The sequence below is a fragment of the Pleurodeles waltl genome, chromosome 12 (assembly GCF_031143425.1).
Source record: "Pleurodeles waltl isolate 20211129_DDA chromosome 12, aPleWal1.hap1.20221129, whole genome shotgun sequence".
Lineage (NCBI taxonomy): Eukaryota > Metazoa > Chordata > Amphibia > Caudata > Salamandridae > Pleurodeles > Pleurodeles waltl.
Window position 1 is genome coordinate 625,060,442 of NC_090451.1, and position 24,022 is coordinate 625,084,463.

The 24,022-nt window shown below is 43.7% G+C and overlaps 1 protein-coding gene across 1 annotated transcript in view; it reads left to right on the forward strand.

The window, feature by feature from the left end:
• The window catches only part of SMG5 (SMG5 nonsense mediated mRNA decay factor), a 344,692-nt gene that overhangs the window by 34,077 nt on the left and 286,593 nt on the right, over positions 1 to 24,022 (forward strand). Inside the window, exon 4 of the mRNA XM_069218000.1 lies at positions 13,884 to 14,040. Coding sequence (XP_069074101.1) covers positions 13,884 to 14,040 — 157 coding nt within the window. The remainder of the gene's footprint in view (positions 1 to 13,883; positions 14,041 to 24,022) is intronic.

Consider the following 24,022-nt stretch of genomic DNA (forward strand, 5'->3'; position numbering starts at 1 on the left):
GTGTGGAGGCGGCAGATACGCCCTTTGACATAAATGATCGTGTCACTGTTTTGCAGGATTTACAACAATTTCGTGAAGATAACTCTTCTGCGAGTGCTGCCTCCTCTGGAATTAAGGATGAGCCAGTAACACCTACTGGTTGGATACCCAGGATTGGGGATCTAGTGCGTGAAAAGGTCGCAGTAAAGAAATAATTTGGTCCTTCTTATCGAGCACCTGTCCCGGTGTTGGGGGTGAGCAGCACGAGAACTGTGATTTTGCCGCCGCTGCAAGGGGCCAAAGGAAATCGTTTTGTTTCCATTGATAATGTCAAGTTACAACATGTGGCCGATTCTGCACAGCAGACCAAGAGGGACACCCAGTAGTTCCGGCATCCCTCTCACTACTGGGGAAGAAGTCCCGCTGCAGGTGATTAGCACCGACCATGTTTCCTCTCCGAGCTTGGGGAGGGTGGATGATGATCTTGCGATTGTTCCACAGTCGACGATTGATATCGATTCTTTTTCTCAAGTTGCTGTACGTTCTACTGATTTTTCTGAACATGTGATTTATAGCGTACCTAGGAGAGAACCTCCATCAGCTTCCTTGTTCACTGTTGCACCTTTTGCAAGAACTGCCTCTGGCTGCTTCAACGACGCGGATGCGGCTGTATCCAGCTCTTCGTCTTCGCTGTCTTCAATCCGAGGTCCACGTAAGCTACTAAGTTGGCTTAAACGTACATATTTTGTTGTTCCTTGGAACTATTTTTGGCTTTTTATGGCTGTACTGACTATTTTTTTATGGTTGGGATTTGTGGTTACCTTTTTTCTGGTAATACATGGTCATTTTCTTCCTGATCGATCAGACATTGAGCACGTGGAGACTGTGTTGAGACCACATTTTTCGTCTCATATGGTTCGAAGAGACATATCCAATGTGAACATTTCTGCGATACCAATTCCGGATGGAATTGTGTGGGATAAAGTAATGTTTGAAATATATGGTCCCACTGAATTGATTCAAATACCGTATGTTCTTAAGTTATCAATGAATGATATTGTTATTCCAGGCATTGTTTCTGATGATTGGGATGTGAAGACAGTAGATGCTATGCTAAAAGATTTGCAATATTATACTGTCTATGACGATAAAGATGCTTACCAATTTAAAGATAATCATGGTGATATGTTTTGCTACACCTATTATGGACACCACTTTATTCACAAAGCGAGTAGCCCTAAGTCCATCTTTCATTATGTACAATGGGAACATTGCTCGACTCCTCCACCAGGGAGTTCGAAAACGTATAATGATAAATTTGCATATTTTTCTGGGCATGATCAGCGAAGCGCTAAGTCTTACTATTTTAAAGTGACACCGTATTCTAATAAGCAAATTTTGTTGACCGATATTAAATTACTGTATTCTAATTCGTTTGTATCTAAACTTTCGGTCGAAGGATATGAATACTGGTTGAAGACTGTTGACTTGAAAAGTGTTTGGGGTACGAAAAATTGGCAGATGCAAGGCAGAGATACATTATTTCGAGCATGCATTATCCCTGTGCAAATGATTTTCCTCAATGACACAGTACAACAGACTAGTTGTTTGGGCTTGGCGTCGATTAGAGAATTGACTTTGCCTAGCATACCTGTCCCTTCTAAATTAAATAACTGGCAGCACTATGTGAATGCTACTTTTAGTGAATTTACGCATTGGGTCCAGAATGGTACGCTTAACGCTTCATCGTTACATCCGGGCGGGTGGTTATTGTGGCCTGTAGACACTAATCAGTGTCATCAACGTTTTGTTACCTCTTCTGGGGGGTTCAGGACTAGTAGGGCAGACCCTCGTTACATTTCACCAGAACATGCAGATATAATAACTACATACAGTGTGGGGAAACTTTGTCAACAATGGTTGAAGTACTCCACGCTGGGTGCAGTTAAGTCACACCTCAAGTTACTGTCTAATGGTACTGATTTACAAGATTTCTTGTCAGGTCCCAAGGTGCCCCGGAGAAAAAGGTTCTTATACGAAGTGTATAATGAGTTTTGGAAACTTTCCCAGCAGGAGGCTGCAGCCAGGTTAAGACAGATTGATCGAAAAAATCTGCTGCAGACTTTGTCTGTTGTTGATAATGGCATGCATACCCTTTCTGACCGTGTTTACACAATTGACAGCATTGTCTCTTCTGCTATTGACATTATAAAATCAGACATGTCTTCTTTATATCATGGGCAGAGTCAGACACGATCTATCATGCAGCTGGGTTGGACTCTTCAGACCTTGAAGGCGGGTCGCGTTCCATGGCAACACATTCGTGCCAGAGAGATCTTTATCTCCTTTAATTTAACTCGTCAACAACAATTGATGGCTAAGAAGGAAGCGACGTATGTTATGTTATGTTAAATATTGAAAAGTTGGAGAAACTGCCTTTTACGGTGGCTGAGATTCCGTCAGCTGAGTGGTTGATTCATGGGGTTATTAATTTGTCTATCTCCACTCTTCAATTTACTTCTTGTTTGAAGCACATTCCGGTGGGTAGATATGAACTATTGGGTGACAGTTACATACACGAGGTGTGGGAGCTTCCTTTTCAGTACAGATGTGTTAATGGTTTGCGGGAAGTTTTTCTTAGCGGTAGCGGCTGCGAAACTTCTGTTAGCCATTCCATGGTTTGTAAACAGCTGTCCTTGCACGGAGCGTGTAATGCTTCGATTGCTAACTTAGCTTGTTATCTGAAGGGAGTTCCGGTCCCGGTAATTAAAAACACTTTCCAGGTGCTTTCTAATGGCAGTTACATTGTTCTTAACAGCGAACGCTGCTGTGGCATGTGTGCCGGAATAGTTTACATCGTCGTTGTCAACAAGGCCGTTACGTGCTGCGGGAATGTGTTGTTTCCCCCTACTGAATTTAGGGAGGTAGCGGACATCTGGCCTCATATTGCTACTTCCAAGGTTGATTTCGACAAGTTGAGTCGGCTGAAAGCTTTATTGTTTCAAAAGCATGTGGCCCTTACATCTGCTAGCGAGACCTACGCACTTCAAGTGGCAAGGTCATCGGCGGAGATACAGTCCCTTTTGAATACTAACTTTCCGAGTCACTTCGGTGAACTTGTGGGACGTATATTTAATGCATCCAGCAGTGCTGGTATTGCTCATTTTTTCAAAGCCGTTGGTGTTGGTTTCGTTCACACCTTCTCTTCCATATTCGGTTTGATACCTTCGGCTATACACTCTATTTTCGGAAGCATTTTTGGGGGTTTCCCAATTACTTTGGCTTTATTGGCTGGAGTTTTGCTATTGTTGCTATTTTTTCGCAATGGCTATCCCGCCGCAACGAGATCCTGTATTGCTGCTCCCGTCAGCGCAGCTGTGTCGTGAACGCATGATGCAGTGTTTTGGAGCAACACTCCTGGCTCATTTGGAGTGTGACTGGTCTTTGTCGTTCCGACCGTTTTTGGATTGTGTGCAACCCGTGTTTCGATGCCTTTGGTGCTCGTTTGAACATGCACTGGCTTTCTGTCTCTCACTGCAGCGCTCTCCAGTGGTTGATCTTGATCTGTTGATGTTCCCGATTAGGGCTCATTCCCAGACTTGTGCACTACGGTTGCGTTTGCTTCGTGAAGCGGATTATGAGATTCCCTTCCCGGAGGAAGATGGTTTTGTCTCTTTCCTTGGCACTACACGGGGTGCCGCCCTGAATGGTTTTGGGGCTTTGGAACACACCTGCTCCATGGTACTTTGTGGCGTGGATCTTCCGATATTGACATATCTCGAAGTGGAGGAGCTTCTACGTTCTATTGCTTCTGTCTGACAATTGGATTTTTTTTTTTCTCTCTCTCCCGACTAAATTGACACTATATTGCAATTCGCTCTATCGTCACATGTTTCCTAAATTTATGACTTTGTTGTCTTCTCATCTTGTCGAAATGTTGGGTTTAAATTTAGGTCTTGTTTTTTTTTTTTAATGTTGTTAGAACCACTTGCTACCGACAAGGGGAGGGTGTAGTGTGGTCAGTTTTACGTATATTTTGCGCATTAGCTTCAGGCCTTAGGCCTCTGTGCACTTTGCCCTAAATATATTTTATTCATTTGCTAACAGCTTAGAGCCTCTGTGCACTTTACTCTAAATGCTTTCTATTAGGCTTCGTACTGTTATTTTACAGAATAGCCAGTTCTACGGTGTTGTTTTTTATTCATATCACACTGTTTTGCCTACTTCAGCACTGGAGTTCTTCATAACATATTCACTCTGTGCTTTAGTCAAGGATACAGTCTGGGACATTGCCGATAGACGTGGTAGGAGTCTAGACTTGCCATTCCTGCGCAGGAACATTTTGTGATCACGATGACATGTTAGTTATAAAATCACTTCCTTGTCCCAATACATGCAGAGGGAGATTCCGACCAGGGAACCACAACTAGACGCTGACTGCCTCGTTGCAGATGCTGAACCAGATCACAGGCCTTTGCTCAGGTATGAGTGTCCCCGTCTCCCTAGTGATACAGAAAGGCAAGCTGAAAGCTTAACATGCTGTGCTCTAAATAGAACAAGCAGAGGGAGAGTAGAAACGGTTAGGAATTATGATAGCTTTATTTCTATGTTTTACTCTCCTGGTTACTATATCAATCCTACTATGTTGTATTGTTCTGGTTATTGCGGCTCACGCCTTAATATCTAAAATACAGTTGTTTTATTAAAATATTATATAAAACTTATACTGTCTTTGTCATTTGTATATGAGACCATATAGTCAATGAGAGAGTTGGTTTGGATCTGAGTGACCACGACTTCCCTGAGAAGTTCCAAAGATGTCATGCGCTCGGCTGCCCAATCATTTCTTCCCCGTGGGAGAAATGAGGCACTGCTAGTTAGCCGGAGCAACAACCGGATTTAGGGTGACAGAGTTCCTTACACGTGGGTCAGACTCAGTCCCCCACACCGTTATCGATCCTGCTGCCTAGAAATCCAGTAGTCTCATTTAGGATAATGAGAGCCCACGCGACACTCCCTCTTGTGTCGGTTGTGTTGCGTATCTCTGTTCCAGAGGTAGAAGTTCAGTTTCTAATGTTACCGTTCTTTTCTCTTTGCTGTCTTTCACCTACTTCTCCTGATAAGATCTCTCCTCTGATAGTAGCTTTATAGACCTCCCAAAGGGTTACCGGGCTTTGCACTGACCCCTCATTTTCAATAAAATAGTGCTGAATGGCTTGTTCAAGGTCCTTGACCACTTTCGTATTTTGTAGTCTCCATGTTTGCATCTGCCATCCTTTCCCTGGTGGTCGGGGTCCCGAAAAGAGTATAATCTGTAGTGGGGCATGATCACTAATCCCCCTAGCCAGACATTCCGCCTATTTAATTCTTGGTAGTAAGTCTGCTGTGATTAAGAAATAGTCCAATCTGGAGTGAGTGTTGTGGACAGTAATAATATGAGTATCCCTTTTTCTGTCCGTGGAGATATCTCCACGCATCACACAGGCCCATTGCATGTGTGAAACCCTCCAGTTTCCCCCTGGATGGGCATCCTTTGCTCGATTTACTAGCCCAATCCACTTCTGCATCCATCACCATCTTTAAATCACCTGCCATTAGTATTGATGCGGGTGGGGAAGTCGTGAGCATTGTACCAATTTTTTGGAGCACCTCTCCCTGCAGACCCGGGGGTAGGTACACATTGACAATATTATAGGTGTGTTTTTATACGTCCCTGGTATTGTTATGTAACAGCTGTATGGGTCTACCCTTGTGTGGGTGGTGTGAAATGGAAGAGCTTTTTTAATAAGTACCATGGCCCCTCTGAAACTGGATGTAAATTCCGTGTGTCCCACTATTTTGTATTTCCCCCCTCTCCATAGCTTATGTTGTGCATCTACAAGGTGGGTTTCTTGAAAGAATATTATGTCTGATTTATATCTTGAAACGGCTTTATGTATTAGGCTTCGCTTATGTTTATTTCCTAATCCATTAACATTCCATGTGAGGAGGGACAGTTTCTCTTTACCGATTGAAATGGTGCCAGGAAGGGTAGTCTATCTTTATTTATGGGATTGTCCTCCCATGTCCTTTGTACCGACATTGAATTCCCGATTTTCCCCCCCGTTTAAACTGAACTGTAAACCATTCCTCTCAACTACCCCCCACCCTACCTTACCATGCTGTGATTGTAGAACTAACCACCCCCTCAATTCACGCTATGTGTTAGCCCAGACCCCCGATTGGAGACCCTCATTCCCCATTGTATGTCTCTCTGAGGCGTGGATCATTGGAATTGCAATTTGTTTTTCACTGTTCATTGTTCGTTTTCTGCCATCCCATCTCTGAGGGGTGTATAGGAGGAGAGAAAGGGCAAAGGAGGCTCGGAGGCCCTCCTCCACTTCTTCTTCTCCCGTTCCCGCTGAGCCATAGTCATGATTTTACTGATTACTGTTTTGAAAAATTATCTGCTAGCCCAGCAGGACTACTGTCATTGGGATCACCTGAGGCGGCTGATCCATCTCCAATTCTGTTCCCGACCCTGATTGTTCTGTTCCAGTTCCTCCGGCGTCCGCAGCTAGTTCCATCTGTCACTCAGCCAAATCTTGGTTGTCCCCCTGAGATCCAGAGAGCCTTCATTTGCGCAGCCTTCATTTGTTTCTGTGTCGGTGCAGCGGCAGGTCCCACCCAGGCTCCTGCCCCTCTGTGTTTCTTTTTACCCGTAGCCCAAGTCTTGGTGCCCTCTTCTCCGATTCGATTGCCGTAGCGAAGGCCCTGCATCTCTATCCATTCCCAGGCCTCTGGAGGCGATGCCAGGAAGTGTGCTTTTTTTCTCATGTTCGATCCAAAGTTTTGCCGGGCATAGCAGTGCGTATTTTATATCATTGTGGCGGATTACCTTTTTGTTTGTGGCGAGTGCTGTCTGTTTCTGCACCATATTCGTATAGTCTGGGTAGATGTTTATCTCTTTTCCTTCAATTTTTTTAGGGGCCCCTTTTTCTTGTCCCCTGGAGGATCACATCTCTTCTCCCTGAAGTTCATTAATTGCACTATTATCGGTTTTGGATATGACCCCGACGGTGGAGTCGTCTCGGGGATCCTGTGGTCCCGTCCACCGAGAAGAATTTAATGGGTGTCCACGTCGCTCAGCCATGTCTCCATGTAAAGTTCTAGTGAAAGGCCCTCCGTCATTTCCGGGACTCCCACCAGGCGTATATTGTGTCACAGAGACCGGCTTTCGGCATCTCCACTTTAGTGGCCAGTGTTCTTATTTCATTGTTCATGAGTGCTAGTTTCTGCGTGAGTGCTTTCACCTGTGGGGCCGTCTTGCCCATCATATCTTCTGTTGCTTTAACGCGTCATAATGTAGAAGACCTACCTCCCCCGCCAGCATTGCAATTTAATTCTCTAAGGCCGTCTTGGATTCCTGTATAGCTGCCAGGATCACCTCAGTGTGTTGTGTTAGCACTTCAGCCCCTCCGGCCGTCTCTCTCGTAGCATCCTTTGGAGAGGGCCCTGTAGGCATATCTTTACCAGTTCTTTGTTTCCCCATCTACATCTGAGAGGAGGGGGGCGGGGCAAGTGATCTCTGTTCTTGATTTCCACAGTCGTTCAGTTGTTGCTACTCGGTTACTTATCTGTACTGTTTCAGCTGCAGTGCACGGGTGTGTTCTCTCGCTCTCCCAATTGCTCCAGCGCACTGTGTGTGTTTCCCCGTGTCCCCTAACTGTGCTTCACTTCTGTGGCCTTAACTACCGCTGTTCCCGGGCACCAACTTGCCGGCTGGTTAGCAGGGCGCTTCAATTTCTCATGTGACGTCTTGGCGTCTACTGCCATCCATGCCCCTCCAGTTGTCCAGCTCCCCTCCGATGTCTGGAAACTTTATGGGGCATGGGCTGTGTCCCCAACTTCTGGGACCTGTGCGGCTTCGCCTTAGGCTTGCCGCCCCACTCCTCTGTTCGGTGTCCTAGAGTACCTTCTTTGCTTATTTTACCTTGTGGGCCCTGCAAAATATGGTGGTTATATCTTCTTCCCTTCCTGCTTTGGGTCCCCTTCAGTCTCTGTTATTTACTGATTTTGTTCACAAGCTCGGGGAACCTCCTATACTATGTCTCACCAAGCGCAACGTTGCGTCTTTGGGTTTTACGGCCCCTTATACCTGGACTGTCCCGCTCCTCCCCGGTGTCTTCGGGCCCTCGGGCGCTCCTCAACCCCCTCTCCCCGATCTCTGAAATGGTTGAGGTTTCTGCCTCCTCCCACCTCTGGATTCGCCGCCATCCTGGGGCAGTGCTGGTGTTCTTAGGGTCTTTATGGGCCGGGTCTTGGAAAGTCTTCGTGGGCCCCCTTTGATCTGCATCCAGGGTGTGGGGGGTGGGGGGGGGGTTGGTGTGTATTTAGTTTTATTTGCCTCCCCATCCCCCCCCCCAGGGGGATCGTCTTGGCCCCTCCCTCCGCGTCTTTGAAAATGGCGGCCGTTACTTCTTCCCGCCCCTGGACTTACTGTCTTTCTGACGTCTTGCTGGATTGCCTTAGGGTCTTCATGGGCCCCCCAATCTGGGTCCGGAGATGGCGCCTCCGTTTGTTCATTGCTGTGTTTCTGTGTTTCATTTTTCCTCCGGCACAGCGTGTGCCGCGGGAGCTGCAGCCTGGGGCCCATCTCAGCGTGACCCTTCGTGACACCTGCTGGCGCCCCTCTCTCTGTTGTGTGCCCATCTCTGTTCGTGCCTCGGGCTCCCCACGGTCCCTGGGGACTCAGGATCTTTCCTGTGGGGTCGGATCAGTACCCCATACAGGATATTTGCCCCTCTGCTCGGGACTCGGCAGCAGGAGCTCTGGACTACGTGTCCGACTCCATTGCTGGCTTCCAGATAACCATATTTCATGGCTTCCTCTATCTTAATTGCACCCTAATCACAGCAGTTCACAAAACCTCTGCAGGTATGTCTATAGGACCAGTAGTGCCAAAGCTAAGGAGATAGGATTGAAATCTGAGCCTCACATCCCCAGTACTGTGGTATTTTCATCTTACTGTGCCTGGGATGAAACCTAGATCAACTTCCCAGAACGTACTTCTCTTTTCAGGCAGCCATAATTAGTGGTTTCATGAGTGGCTGGGGAACACACCTTTGAATTACCTGCCATTTCATAGAACCTGATCAGAGAGAGTTCTGCTTCATGGTGCTAAAACTAAAGCCAGTCCATCTATCCCTACAGTGTTTCCCATCACCCACATACAAGTCTGGGTCTGAACAAATTAAGCAAACTACTACCTTCCTAATTATTTAACAGCAATTGCCGAAAAAGAATGTTTGAGTGTATTTCTTAGAAGTGTATGCATTAGAGTGATAGCAGACCTCGTTCTGATTTTTGTAAACTACCTCAGACCTCAAAGTCCTAAACATGTTACTAGACCAGTAGGTCGATTAACTTGAAAAATCTTCTCAACCTAACTCTAATGTACTTGACCCATAAATGGGTCTCAAGTTGTGATTCTGTGCAAATATTTAGTCTCCTTTTTGTTCTCTCACATGAGTGCACCTTCAAATATGAGAGTTAGTCATTTCTGCTGTCCAAAAAAACCTCTCTTGTTTGATCAAATAGCCTAAATGTTTGTTCCATGTGTAATAAGAATCTAGCCCACATATAGGGTACACATGATCCAAGACTTACCTCTTAGTTTACTAATAGCATTGCCATCAGGGCAGGAGTGTTTCTCAGTTTGTTTAAACACTCACGTTTGATAAATATACTAGTAAAGCATGATGTGGTAGCATACTGTCATGTACAGACAGTAAATTTCCAAGAAATGTCCAAAAACCTTCCCACTAACTTGCAGCTTTACTGATAAAACTATATAGTGTATTAACAGTAATCTGTGAAAATTGGGTTTCCAAAAACATACTTATCATTTGCACATCACCAAGTAAAGTGTTCGGATTTATTTTCATCCTATTAAAGTATATATGTTTTTAACACACAAGTACAAAAAGTGGGCTTTCGCAACTTCTGAAATATATTTTGAAATGTTTGTACTGTTGAATTTTAGTTATTAAATGTGTATTAGGAATAAAATTGGCACCCTACAGCCTTTCACTTCACGCTCTTTGCACAGTAGTCAAGATAGTGCACTTTACAAAATAATGGAACTCTGCAGTCAGAAGGAAAAGTAATTGTAAGAAGGCAATCTGACTTTTGATCTCTCTGAACACACAGCAAATGTGATGAGGTAAAAACAAGATTTAAAGGTGTCTTTATTGCTCTTTCACTTTTTGACTGAACAGAACACCCCCTCTTTGTCAATTTGCCAGAAGGGACCAGTAAGTCCCAAAATATCTCAACCTGATAAAATATAAATCCACCATAGTGAGTGGCTGAGTAGATTTTTCGAGGCCTGTACCTACTCTGTACCTACTACTTCTAGTGGCTCACAGGATTTATAAAATATATTCTTTAACTTCTTTGTACCTTTTGAAAAAGGTTTGGTTTGTATAATTTGGACTCCCTTTTTGGATCAGAGATGTGACCCAGAAAGTATTTGCAGTTAATATGTCTCTGCACTCTGTTAAACTTTTCACAGATATGCTGATCATCGCCTTATAAAAATGTTTTTTTTGTTCACATCAGAAATGGTTAACTGACTATGAAGAGCATGTTTGAAGACTTTGGTATTGCACAGTAGCACTACAGAGCAAGCTTTATGGAAAAAGTAAACTGGTAGTTCTTTTCAGAGAAATGCTGATACATATGCGTCTATTCAATTTTTAAATTGACAGCTTTGAAGTCAAATAAAATAATTCAGCGTTGTTCGTAATCTATAGTAGTGTCTTTTGTGTGCTGCTTGTAATCTTGTAGAATGCTAAATAAATTGTGTTAAACAGTAGAATGTTTAACGCCTCGGTAAAGCAATATTATGTTTGGCCTGGTAGTTCAATTGCTCACAATTGTGTTTTAGGAGCTCTAAAGATGTTTTGAGGTATTATGGACCATGCTCTAAAGCTCTCTGCCATACTGAAGTAGTGGATGATGCAGTACTCTTGCTTGATACTAGAGGTAGCACACTTTGTTCAAAATAGTGTGTAAATTAACTTCTACGTTTACCTTTGAGACAAAGATGATGTGCCAATAGCCTCTGTGGATATGAAATATTCTGTCCATTTAAAACATGCAAGAGCAGAGTAGACTAACCTCACCAACCATGGAGAGAGAAATCTATACTTGGAATACAAATTGCAATTTTTTACTTAGACACATTTCACAGTTCCCAGTAACACAAGAGATACCATCTCCTTTTCATATACTCTTGCTGAGCTCTAGGAGCAGCATCACTTCTTATACTTAGCATTATTCATCCGGAGGAATTGCTTCTTCACTAGCCCTCCTTAATGTGAGTTAACAAAGGACTGTGGATTTGTTATTTCAAAGGGAAGAATAACAAAATACCTACAATTGTAATTGTATTCTTATAGAGCTTCCTACCCCATACGAGCCGTTGAAGCACTTTTGGGCGAGTAGCCCGATACTCTGGAACACAAAAGGATTAGTGGTGGATTATTATAGGGAAATAGGAGTACAGTATTAATTTGAGCAGAGGATATATGAGTTTGTTAGTAGGTTTAAATAGAATAATGGAGGGAAGAATGCAGAAGTGTTAATTGGGAGTTGGTAGTAATAGGGTGAGGCTTGGGATGAGTAAAGGAGACATGGCAGAGGGAAGAGTCTGCAGAAAGGGGTTAGGGAGATCATAATAGTAGAAGGCATTTTGGATGAGTCAAAGGAGAGATAATTGAGGGAGAACTGTTAACATGTTCTGTCTCCAGCCGGTAGGAAGGAGATCCAAAATTTTTATGTAGTTGGTCAGGTGATTTGGCACAGACTTCTAGTTTGAAATCTTCAGAACAGTAAATCTTTAACATGTATTATCAGCTGATTGAGTTTTCATTTACGGTTTTCTGTTCAGTCATTTTTTATTAAGTCTCTTGAAGCTCAGAGATTACTGGAGAAGGTTCTAGTGTGGCATAGTCAGTGTTCTGAACCTACCCGTGTACATGGACTTTCTAAAAAGCCCAGCATCCTGCTGGAGGAATCTGAAATAAGACATTCACACAAAAGACCTGCACTTTCAGTACAGAATGTATAACGTTTGCAAGTGGAAGAAAATTGATCCAAGATTGTTTGAGTAAGAAACATTTTGGCCTTACCTCCTTTAGCTAAGTCTGATCTACTGTGTTTGTCTATAGAAGTCCGTAAGGTTGTTTTTTGACATCACATTTTTACCATTCTAATGATGATTGTTTCAGGAGACCTTATGAAGGAATGGTTCCCGTAATATATTCTGTATGCCAAATAAAGGATGATTTTGCTAAATTGGCAGGCATTTTTATAGACAGCGTGTAAAGTGTAATACTAATGATCTATTTTCATGAATCTTATCAATCGTTTAAAGCAATAAAGTAGGTCTGGGAACCTATTTTGTCTTCAGCTTGTAGGTTATCAAATTTTAACATGAATCAGATCTCCTGCCCCTATATTTAACCTACTCCTTTCACTCCGTCAGAGCAGTTTCATTATAGCAAAAGTGTAGTGGTAATCTTGACAGTGCCAAAGTAATTTGAAACACCAACCAGCTCTTACCTACACTACGTTTGACACAATGTTAACAGTGTGTAAGCAGCCCTTAGTTTTAATTTGTTGCCACATTATGAAAATGCACACAACCGTGTATTTCAAAAGCATGTTTGAATTCTTAGAATTCTTCACATTAATTACATACCTGACCTGGCCGCATAAACCGTCCATCATAAGACACTACTTCTGGATTCTGACTCCTGACAAGATACTAAAGTATGGTGTTTCTCTGCATTGCATTGACATTTTAAAGTTTTTTCCCCCTCTTGTTAATGTCTTTTCTGTCTTCCATGGTCTCTTGCATGAGTGATGGGAAAGGGTCATACTCTATTCTGTTGTTGTGTTTGCTAAAGGCTACTTAACTGTAAGCCTAGTTCCACATCAAGCTATTCATAAATAACCCTTTTGCCTTCCTGGTGAAGCTAAATCAAAGGCAACATCTCTTTCGAAATAAGTCTAATAGTCTCTGTAAGATGTTGGTGGGAGCTGAAGTAGCCTACCTGGCCAACTTAGTAATTATTACTGAATCCTGTACCTACTTAACAACACTGCCTTTTCATACATTTTAAGGGGATACATTATAGTGGCCTAAATGCACCCAGATGTTTAAGCTAGGTCTTGTTTCTAATTGATGTCCATAAACAAAGTTTTCATATGACTACTTTTGGTCCTCGGACCTGCACATGTGAAATATGTTACATGCTTATAACTTGAATGAAGGTTCCCAGAGCAGAGTTAGTTATGAGTAGGTTTTTTTACATGTGTATGGGAACACCTTACCTCTGGCATTTGCTTTTATTTTATTATTGTCCTGGGGTAACTTTACTAAGAGATATGAGGTGGAAATGTTCTTACATGCTTATTATAGAAGTGAGAATGTTACAAACTCATCTGTTACTGGTACGCATTAGACAATGAGCCTAACAAGTATTTTACCTTGATTTTATTGCTCTGAGAAAATGTGTAATTTTTGTCATGTTTATTATCTTGTTCATGTGGCTAAATCCCCTTGACACGAATTGTACCAGTTTGGAGGCTCTTGTTCCCGAAAACAAAAACCCATTTTTTTAACTACCTACACTGCAATGAGAAACCTATCTCCAATCTATGATTGTGAAAACAAGCAAATACTTGTCCCTGTGGGGGTATATCCCAAGGCCTTGAAAGTGCAGATCACAGTACTCACTTTTATTTCAGAATGCTTTGAGGTTAAAAAAAAAAAGAAAAATAGGGGCTTGTTCACGGTTTGTTCATTTTAACAAGAACATCACTCATTCATCTTTGTATATTGCTCTTCACAGCACATCCACAGTCGCAGTGCCCTGGAGTGTGCCTATCGGACTCACCTGATTGCAGGCATTGGATTTTACCAGCACCTACTACTCTACATTCAATCACATTACCAGTTGGAGCTACAGTGCTGCATTGATTGGACACATGTGACTGATCCACTTATCGGTTAGTGACTCCTCAAAGATTCACAATTTGAGGTGGCATTATTTTTGTCTAGGTCCTCCACACATCATTCAATCTAGTTATTTCACTCCAGAACTACAGCACAAGACGATTCTTTTATATGTTCAACCGACTAGTCACCATTTGCCAAATCTGGGGCTCCTCATTATTATGTGGTAATTGAAACTCCTAGCTAGTACTAAGAAATCTCAATGTGTAAAATTAACAAAGTAAAGAAATTCACTGATTGAGTTTGTCATAAAATCATCTTCAAATGTCAGTGACTTACCAACAGGAGTTCTCATCTTTTACGTGCACATTTTGAAGCTATAAAAAAAGTGTTGGTTGATGAAAGTTTGCGCTCACACAACATATATGCTGATGTTATTTTGTGAAATCTCCAGAAAATCAGCTGCAAGGGTCTAGGTTATTAATTTACAGGCTTTTTAATTTTAATGGGCCATTTAACTTTTTTGACTGTTGTAATGTATGCCTCTTGTCTCGCCTTTCCTTTATTCTTGAAGTTGTTTAGTATTTACACTTTGGTTGTAAAACAAGTAATGTGCCTTTAGGAATTGCAGTATTTCTGTTTCTGTTGTCAGTTTGTTTCATTTTCATAGTTTGGACTTGGTCTGAAAAAAGTGGGAAATAAATGTGAATGGCATATACTCCTTGGCAATATAAATTGCACCTGGTGTGATACTAGAATGTCGAACTCTCAATAACCTAGTACCCAAGCACACACGCTTTGAGTCTGTGACATCAGCTACAGCTTTTAGCTTTCTCCATTCTCCTTGTTCAGTTTAAAGTTATTTTATTTTTATATGCACTAGAAGTTTTTCTCCATTATTTTGTTCTTTGTAAAAATTGTCATTTGTTGTTGGTAATGATTTTAATTTTTCTGAGAAAACAAATACACGTTTGCTCTCAAAAACATATTTCTTTTTATAAATACATATACACACATCTCAACAGGTAGGGTGCTTACAAAAGAGTTTTTCTATCATGAACGTCTTTGTGGTATAGATAAAAAGTATATCTGAGATCATGTAATTTTCAAGAACGTTTTCATGTGTGCAGTTATAAAATTTAAAATAATTTGCTAAAAAACTTGCACATCAGATGCAACTTTTTACCTTTTTAATTTATAGGAATATTTAATCAATATTTTATTTTGAGAAAGGACATTTGACTAAAGCACCGTTTTAATGTGAAGAATTACCTCCTTGGCTGCCTTTTAGGATGCCCTTTATGTATGAGCCACGGATTTCAAGGGAAGTGCCCCTTCAATGTTGGCCCAAGTTCTGGGCACACGTTGGAGAAAATGTCTGACTATGGCTTATACCCTGCCGGTGCTGGAGTTTGAACTTTGAATAGTGCTCCCATAAATAGGGTTTAACAAGAGATGACACTGACAATGCACTTTTAAGAATGTTAGGTGCTGTATTGTTACTATGAAGTTCAACTGCTGCCTTGTTAAATTGTTACTCTTGTGTGGTTTAAAGAATATGCTCCATCTCTTGATTGCATCCTTTTTTACCTAAATTGGCACTATTTAAAAGATGTCCTTGTGGTACAATGAATTTCTGAAAGAATAAGCATGACAGGTGCCTAGTATGCCTTACTAATTTTTCACACAGTTTAGAAAAGTGAAACCTGCCAGGAAATGCCCTACAGGAGAGGAAGTGTTAGTTAGCAAGTAAGAATCGAGGCCAAGCTAGGACAACATGGCAAGTGCCAGGAAAAGATTCCTACTTGGTTGCTCCTCCTTTGACAGGGCGTTTTTATATGATGTATTTCCCTCACATGCTTGAGGAAATTAGATGATATCTACGGGGTTCCTCAAATCAACAGTGTGAGTGTGCTTGCAGTCAATATTGAAGTGCCATGCAGAGCACAATTTGGCTTTGTGTTTTTTATGCTCACGGGCTCGGACAGCTCTAGTTTAACGTCAAGGCACATCAATGTAGTCTGTGTTGTCCTAGACCTTGATAAAGGATTTGCTTTAAGTACCTTCAACATATAGGGGAAGAATTAGATAATTACCCACATTGTTTGATCCTATAAAGCCTTTGTCTGAGAATCATGCCCCTATCTTATCCTCTGAGTCTCAACAGCCCATGACAACTTTGTGGTCTCCAGATACCGAGCTGACTGCACCAGATGATGCTCTCTGTGTGTCTGAAAGTGGTTTATCTTCAGTAAGCCCTGAAGGAGGAGAAACTTAGATTTGACAACCATAGGCACAAGAGTTGAATGACCCTCCCCAACTCCTTTTGAAAGTTGCAGTAGTGAACTCCCCTATCAGAGCTTTCCTGGGTGAGATCTTCATAGGGATAGTGCCCCAAGGGCAGAATCTAGCGAGCAATACAGTGAGGTCATACTAAGTAAGTCTCTCTGTTGTTGTTGGTCAACAGTGGACACTAACACTTCTGACTGGAGGGCATGTGCTCACTTGTCTCGGAACACTCTCCAAACCAGTTTTTATCCCAGTGGATGACATCTGTTTCACTAAAGAAATAAACAGAGTTGCTAAGAAGCTCTTTGTATGTGCATTATTTACAATAGTTCAGGCAGTCACCATTTTTGAGTCCTTATGAACGAAACCCAAGATATTTATTTAGGAACATAATGCCACAGAATATACAGATATGATCTCTGATTTGCCTCACTGAGCATGAAGATAAATCTCACTTCTGTTGGTCTTTTCATAGGACTGTTTCAAATTCAGATCATTTAACATCTGGGAGCTGTTTAGAACACAAATAATGAAAGCCTTTCCTTGAAATCCTTAAATGAAAATACCATGTTCTAAACCAGTGTTTTCCGAACTGAGTCATGACCCGATTTTTGGTTGGTCATGACAGTAAAAACAATAAAGAAGCTTTTAAACTCTGTATTTAACTTGTCAGTTAAGCTGCATTTTAAAGACAATGGTCAATGTCAGGCTGTACTGTCTGCTAAATTGCTGCTAATGTTTTTTACACAGAGATTGTTTACAAACTCATCTCACTTTGCAGCGAGGGAAAGAAAAGTAAAGTGGATTATGTGACAGACTTGCTGGGGTACAGTGTGTCAAAGGAAAGGCTGTAGGATGTCATTTTGTACAACACACAACAAAAAGTAAATACATGTAAATGCACTGTACACATGCAGCAATTCGGAAAGCAAAAACAAATAATTTTGTGTGTAATTCTGAAGTGTAATGGACGCAACAATTGTATTTTTTTTTTTTTTAATAACTGTTTTTATTTATTTTCATGAAGGTGGATATTTCTGATGCGTACAGCAATACCAAACAGTGGTATGTGTGTTCAACATCATACATGAAGTCAGCATTAGTGAAAGAGGAGTATAATCAAACCCAACTAGGCTATCTACCCAGTGATATATAGGCAAAGTCAACAACAAGAAAATCTGTAGAAATTAAATTAATTCCTTATTGACAGAATAATGCGGTCCCTTAGCTACAAAGTCCGTAACACTCTGTATGAGGAAAGAGGTTACATTTGTTCTCCCGTAAGAGTACCAAATTGGGGGAGGGGGATATGTAGAGCACTATGGACTAGTGAGGGGATGTTACAAGGAATGGGGACTAGTGAGAGGAGGCTAGCAATGTACCCATGCTGTGGGTCCTTCACAGGGTTGAATTGGGATGGGGGGGGATTTGCATAAGGCCCAAGGCAAACAGACTCAGCATTTTAAGTAGGTGAGGGAGTGGGGTGTTCGATCATGGTGGAACACGTTTCCTGGGACTGGGATGTGAATGACAGTAGATAATTGCGTAGAGGGTGCCAGATATCTTTGGCCCTGGAGTCGGGGTTGCAGAGACGTAAAGATTTCACTAGTAGTGTTGCAGTATGTAATGCTGGTAACCCGCTTGGCCGCTAAAAGGGGGAGAATGCCCACCCTAATAAATCGCAACTTTATGTTTAGGCAGGAGAGCATAAAGGATATATCCCCTCAAGGCAAGTAGTGGGTCAGCGTCCAGTTGGGATACTAGCATATGGGATAATTTTGAGACGATTTTGCCCCAATACTTTTGAACAGATCATCAGGACCAAGCCATGTGGATGAAATCTGCCGCAGGAGCATGACATTTAGGAAGGTGTGAGGTGTGTGCTTGATCATATTTATGTTGGTCAACAGGGGATATGTAAGCACACTGTAGGAACTTAAAATGGAGAAGTTTGGTGTCATTATCCATGTAACAGGGTTAGTCTCCAAGGCAGTAATTAAGCGGCCTCAAGGCGGGACAAACATAAAGCATTTACCTACGAAATCAAGGGATTTTTGAAAGGCAGGCCAGGGAACGAACGAATGAAAGTGATGGGCATGAGATGGGCATGTTGCAAGCCCACAGATGTAGATTACAACATGTCGAGAAACTGCACTTGCGCGCTACCTAGGCTCGACCTAAAAAAGCACTGGTGACAGTGGGCATCCCTGGTGGGTGCCTCTTGTGATATGAAATGGGGCTGTAATGGAACCATTAACTCTAATGCGTGCGTAGGCTTTGCACATAAGAGTTTTATCACAGAGGAAACCCAAGGGGCACACCTAATTTGTGAATGACTGCATGAAGTAAGGGCTACTTCAAGGAGTCAAATGCCTTTTTGGCATCTAGTAAAGTGATTGCTGCAGAGACATCTGGGGAGATCCCTTTCAGTTCTGAGAATACGGCCCGCAGGTTCAGTGATGTTGAAAGTTGGGGGATGAATTCAAATTGCGCTGGGGAAATAATTTGGTCCACTAATAACTAAAGCCGAGTTGAGAGGACTTTCGCCAGTATTTATTCAGGTTTAGGAGTGAAAAAATTCTATAAGACCAGCAACACAAGAGGTCTTTGCCAGGTTTAGGCTTTGCGCATGGATGGGGGTATTTAATCTCCTGCCAAAATACCAGTCACCAATATGTACTGACCCCTGTCATCTGTTAGAGTGGTTGTGTGTTTAAACTGTATGTTTTTTTTTTTTAAGTGTCCATACCCTTCTGGAATAGGAGCTATAGTTAGCAAGGAATCGGTGTGATCCCCATGTAGATGCAAATGTGTGTACTCTCCTGGGGTAAGGTGCATTTCCTGGAGGAACGTTAGATGTGCGCCATGTCGAGAAAGATATTTAACTTGTTTGCCCTTACGGTGGTGATTAAGGCCCCTAATATTCTAGGACTTAATCATAAGGGAGAGATCATGTGATTTAGGGAATTGTGTACAGAGCATGTAGTGTGGCGAGTGAAGTTGGGATATACTGATAAGGAGAGATCATCATTCGTAAAGTAGGATTGAAGAAAATGGCAGACAGTAATACGAATATATTCAATAACAGATTCCCCCCCTCTTTCCCCCCCTCCCCCAAAACCAGGCATATAAAGGCAGAGTACCAACCCTTATAATTAGCCCTAACAATAAAAAATAACACAGTAAGCGTGTGTGTGCTTGTACCATTTGGGGGTTGCAACGCCATAGCGGACACCCAATTTGATAGGATCAGTTTGTGGAGAGGTGATCAAGATCCAAGAGTCTTTGTTGCTATAGTTGGCAAGTGTAGGAAGTTGGCTCTGTATATACTATTTCAAAGTAAGAAATAGTGTGCACAGAGTCCAAGGGTTCCCCTTAGAGGTAAGATAGTGTCAAAAAGAGATCATTCTTATGCTCTATTTTGTAGTAGTGTGGTCGAGCAGTAGGCTTATCAGAGGGTAGTGTTAAGCATTTGTTGTACACACACAGGCAATAAATGAGGAACACACACTCAAAGACTTACTCCAGACCCATAGGTTTTTATATAGAAAAATATATTTTCTTAGTTTATTTTAAGAACCACAGGTTCAAGATTTACAAACAATACTTTCAATGAAAGGTATTTCACTCAGATATCTTAGGAACTTTGAATTATCACAATAGCATGTACAGTTTTGGCAGAAATGGCAATAAGCTATTTTAAAAGTGGACACAGTGCAAAAATCAACAGTTCCTGGGGGCGGTAAGTAAATGTTAAGTTCACAGGTAAGTAAAACACTTACAGGGTTCAAAGTTGGGTTCAAGGTAGCCCACCGTTGGGGGTTCAAGGCAACCCCAAAGTTACCACACCAGCATCTCAGGGCCGGTCAGGTGCAGAGGTCAAAGTGGTGCCCAAAACACACAGGCTTCAATGGAAATAGGGGTGCCCCGGTTCCAGTCTGCAAGCAGGTAAGTACCCGCGACTTCGGAGGGCACCAGGGGGGGTTTGTAGGGCACCGGGGGGACACAAGCAGGCACAGAAAGTACACCCTCAGCGGTACAGGGGCGGCCGGGTGCAGAGTGCAAACAGGCGTCGAGTTTTCAATAGGAATCGATGGGGAGACCCGGGGGTCTCCAATGATGCAGGCAGGCACAGGGGGGGGGCTCCTCGGGGTAGCCACCACCTTGGCTAGGCAGAGGGTCGCCTGGGGGTCGTTCCTGCACTGGAGTTCGGTTCCTTCAGGTCCTGGGGGCTGCAGGTGCAGTGTGGTTTCCAGGCATCGGGTTCCTTGAAGCAGGCAGTGGTGGTCAGGGGGAGCCTCTGGATTTCCTCTGCAGGCGTTGCTGTGGGGGCTCAGAAGGGTCAACTCTGGCTACTCACGGGGTCGCAGTCGCCGGGGAGTCCTCCCTGTAGTGTTAGTTTTCTGCAGGTCGAGCCGGGGGCGTCGGGTGCAAAGTGGAAAGTCTCACGCTTCCGGCAGGAAACGTGTGGTCTTTAAAAGTTGCTTCTTTGTTGCAAAGTTACAGGTTTGTTGAACAGGGCTGCTGTTCTCGGGAGCTTCTTGGTCCTTTTAGATGCAGGGTAGTCCTCTGAGGCTTCAGAGGTCGCTGGACCCTGTGGGATGCGTCGCTGTTGCAGTTTTTCTCGAAGTGGGGAGACAGGCCGGTAGGGCTGGGGCCAAAGCAGTTGTCGTCTCGGTCTTCTCAGCAGGGCTTCAGGTCGGCAGTCCTTCTTCTTCTTAGGTTGCAGGAATCTAGGTTCTGGGGAGCCCCTATATACTGAATTTAGGGGTGTGTTTAGGTCTGGGAGGGCAGTAGCCAATGGCTACTGTCCTTGAGGGTGGCTACACCCTCTTTGTGCCTCCTCCCTGAGGGGAGGGGGCACATTCCTATTCCTATTGGGGGAATCCTCCAAAATCAAGATGGAGGATTTCTAAAGGAAGATGTCACCTCAGCTCAGGACACCTTAGGGGCTGTCCTGACTGGTGGGTGACTCCTCCTTGTTTTTCTCATTATCTCCCCTGGACTTGCTGCCAAAAGTGGGGGCGGGCATCTCCACTAGCTGGAGTGCCCTGGGGCACTTTAACACGAAGCCTGAGCCTTTGAGGCTCACTGCTAGGTGTTACAGTTCCTGCAGGGGGGAGGTGTGAAGCACCTCCACCCAGAGCAGGCTTTTGTTTTTATCCTCAGAGCACAAAGGCCCTCACCACATGGGGTCAGATACTCTTCTCTCAGCAGCAGGCTGGCACAGACCAGTCAGTCCTGCACTGAACAATTGGGTAAAATACAGGGGGCATCTCTAAGATGCCCTCTGTGTGCATTTGTTAATAACTCCAACACTGGCATCTGTGTGGGTTTTTATTCTGAGAAGTTTGATACCAAACTTCCAAGTATGCAGTGTAGCCATTATGGAGCTGTGGAGTTCGTTTTTGACAAACTCCCAGACCATATACTTAATATGGCCACAACTGTATTTACAATGTCTAAGAATAGACTTAGACACTGTAGGGGCATATTGCTCATGCAGCTATGCCCTCACCTGTGGTATAGTGCACCCTGCCTTAGGGCTGTAAGGCCTGCTAGAGGGGTGACTTACCTATGCCACATGCAGTATTTTGTGTGCATGGCATCCTGAGGGGTATGCCATGTTGACTTGCCTTTTTCTCCCCACCAACACACACAATCTGCAATGGCAGTGTGCATGTGTTAGGTGAGGGGTCCCTTAGGGTGGCACAACATATGCTGCAGCCCTTAGAGACCTTCCCTGGTCACAGGGCCCTTGGTACCACTGGTACCTTTTACAAGGGACTTATCTGTGTGCCAGGGGTGTGCCAATTGTGGAAACAATGGTACATTTTAGGTGAAAGAACACTGGTGCTGGGGCCTGGTTAGCAGGGTCCCAGCACACTTCTCAGTCAAGTCAGCATCAGGCAAAAAGTGGGGGGTAACTGCAACAGGGAGCCATTACCTTAGACAAGCCCCCCCTCCAGCCCACAGGCCAGGAGACTCAGCCAAAGCTGGGAGAGTTCCTAGTCTGTCAGGCGAGGAAGAGTAGAGTAAATAGGCTGGTTTGTTGCAGGGCCTACTCTACCTTACATTATCCTGTTGAGGTCATTCCCCCTGGGGAACTGACCCACGTCCACAGTGATAGGACCTAGTCTGAATTGCCTCTTGTCTGTGCTTTTAATTCCTTCACCCATTCTCTCTAGTTTGGTGTATCCACCTCTTCTAATCTTATCTTAGCCAGGGTCACCCCTAGCTTACCCAAAGAGGTTACCCAGAGCTGGAGTAACCCCACCATGACCAACAGGGTCAGGGGGGCCTAACGTGCTATTTGGCATGGGGTCAGACCACCATGCCAAGGATAGTGCAGCCATAAAGGCTAACACCCAGCAGAGGCCACTGACAGCTGTCAGTGCCCAGAACCACACCTTTATCTCTTCACCTGCAAGGGAAGGAGCTAAGTTACAGGCTTCTTTGGGTTCAGGGTGCCTGTCTGCTGTGTAAGAGTGGGGGTTACTACATCTTGTAGTAAACACCCTTCTTCCACTCTTTCCTCTATTAACTGAGGAGCCACCCACTCAGGTTTAACAGTTGCCTGACTAGCCAGGACTTCTTGTGGGTCAGGTTGGACTTTACCAGTGCCATTTTTTGGAGTTCTCCCCTACTGGAGCAGAATCTCCTTGGCTTGATGGAACCTTGGCTAAAGGTTGTCCACCTTTCCTACTCTGTTTTCCTTTCTTTTTCTTTTGGGGGCCAACTTGCAGTTACTGCAGGGGTAGCACCTCTGGAATCCTTGGGAGAGGACTGGCACTGGACCAGTTCCTCTCTTGGGCTCTGACTAACCTCTGGGTAGTCATTTCCAAGGAGACAATCAAGGGGGAGGTCTGTACTGACTACCACCCTTCTCCAGCTAAAAGTCCCACCCACTTCTATGGGCACAAAAGCCACAGGCCTATCAGTGACCCTGTCTGGGCTAACTCTAACTCTGGCAGTCTCACCTGGGATGTACTAGTTTGAGAACACCAGCCTGTCATGCACAATAGTGTGACTGGCACAAGTGTCTCTCAGGGCAGAGGCTGGGATTCCATTCACCAGTAGGTGGTGGACGTGTCTACTTCCCTCTGGAATCTCCAACTCACCTGTTGGGCCCTTTTTCCAGTTGAAGGCTATGAAGACCTCCTCATCTGAGGAGTCATCCCCAATGGCTACACTGGTCACCCCGGGGATTTTGCTAGGGGGTTTGTTTTGGGACAAGAAGTGTCCTTGGTGTGGTGCCCTGTCTGTCTACAGTTTTGGCACCATGCCTTAGTGGCATCCAAGTTCTTACCCTGGTACCCACCTTTGTTTTGGGTTGTGTCTTGTGGCCCACCCACCTGGTCTGTTTTCTGGGGGCCTCCAGAGGACTCTTTCTCTTTGTTTCTAGTGTCACCCACTTTCTCCTGGAGAGGCTTTGTAACCCCTTTCTTTTGGTCACCCCCAGTGGAAGTTTTGGTTACCCTAGTCTTGACCCAGTGGTCTGCCTTCTTTCCCAATTCTTGGGAAGAAATTGGACCTAGGTCTACCAGATACTGATGCAACTTTTCATTGAAGCAGTTACTTAAAATGTGTTCTTTCATAAACAAATTATAAAGCTTAACATAGTCATGCACTTCATTTCCAGTTACCCAACCATCCAGTGTTTTCACTGAGTAGTCTACAAAATCAACCCAGGTCTGGCTCGGGGATTTTTGAGCCCCCTGAACCTAATCCTGTACTCCTCAGTGG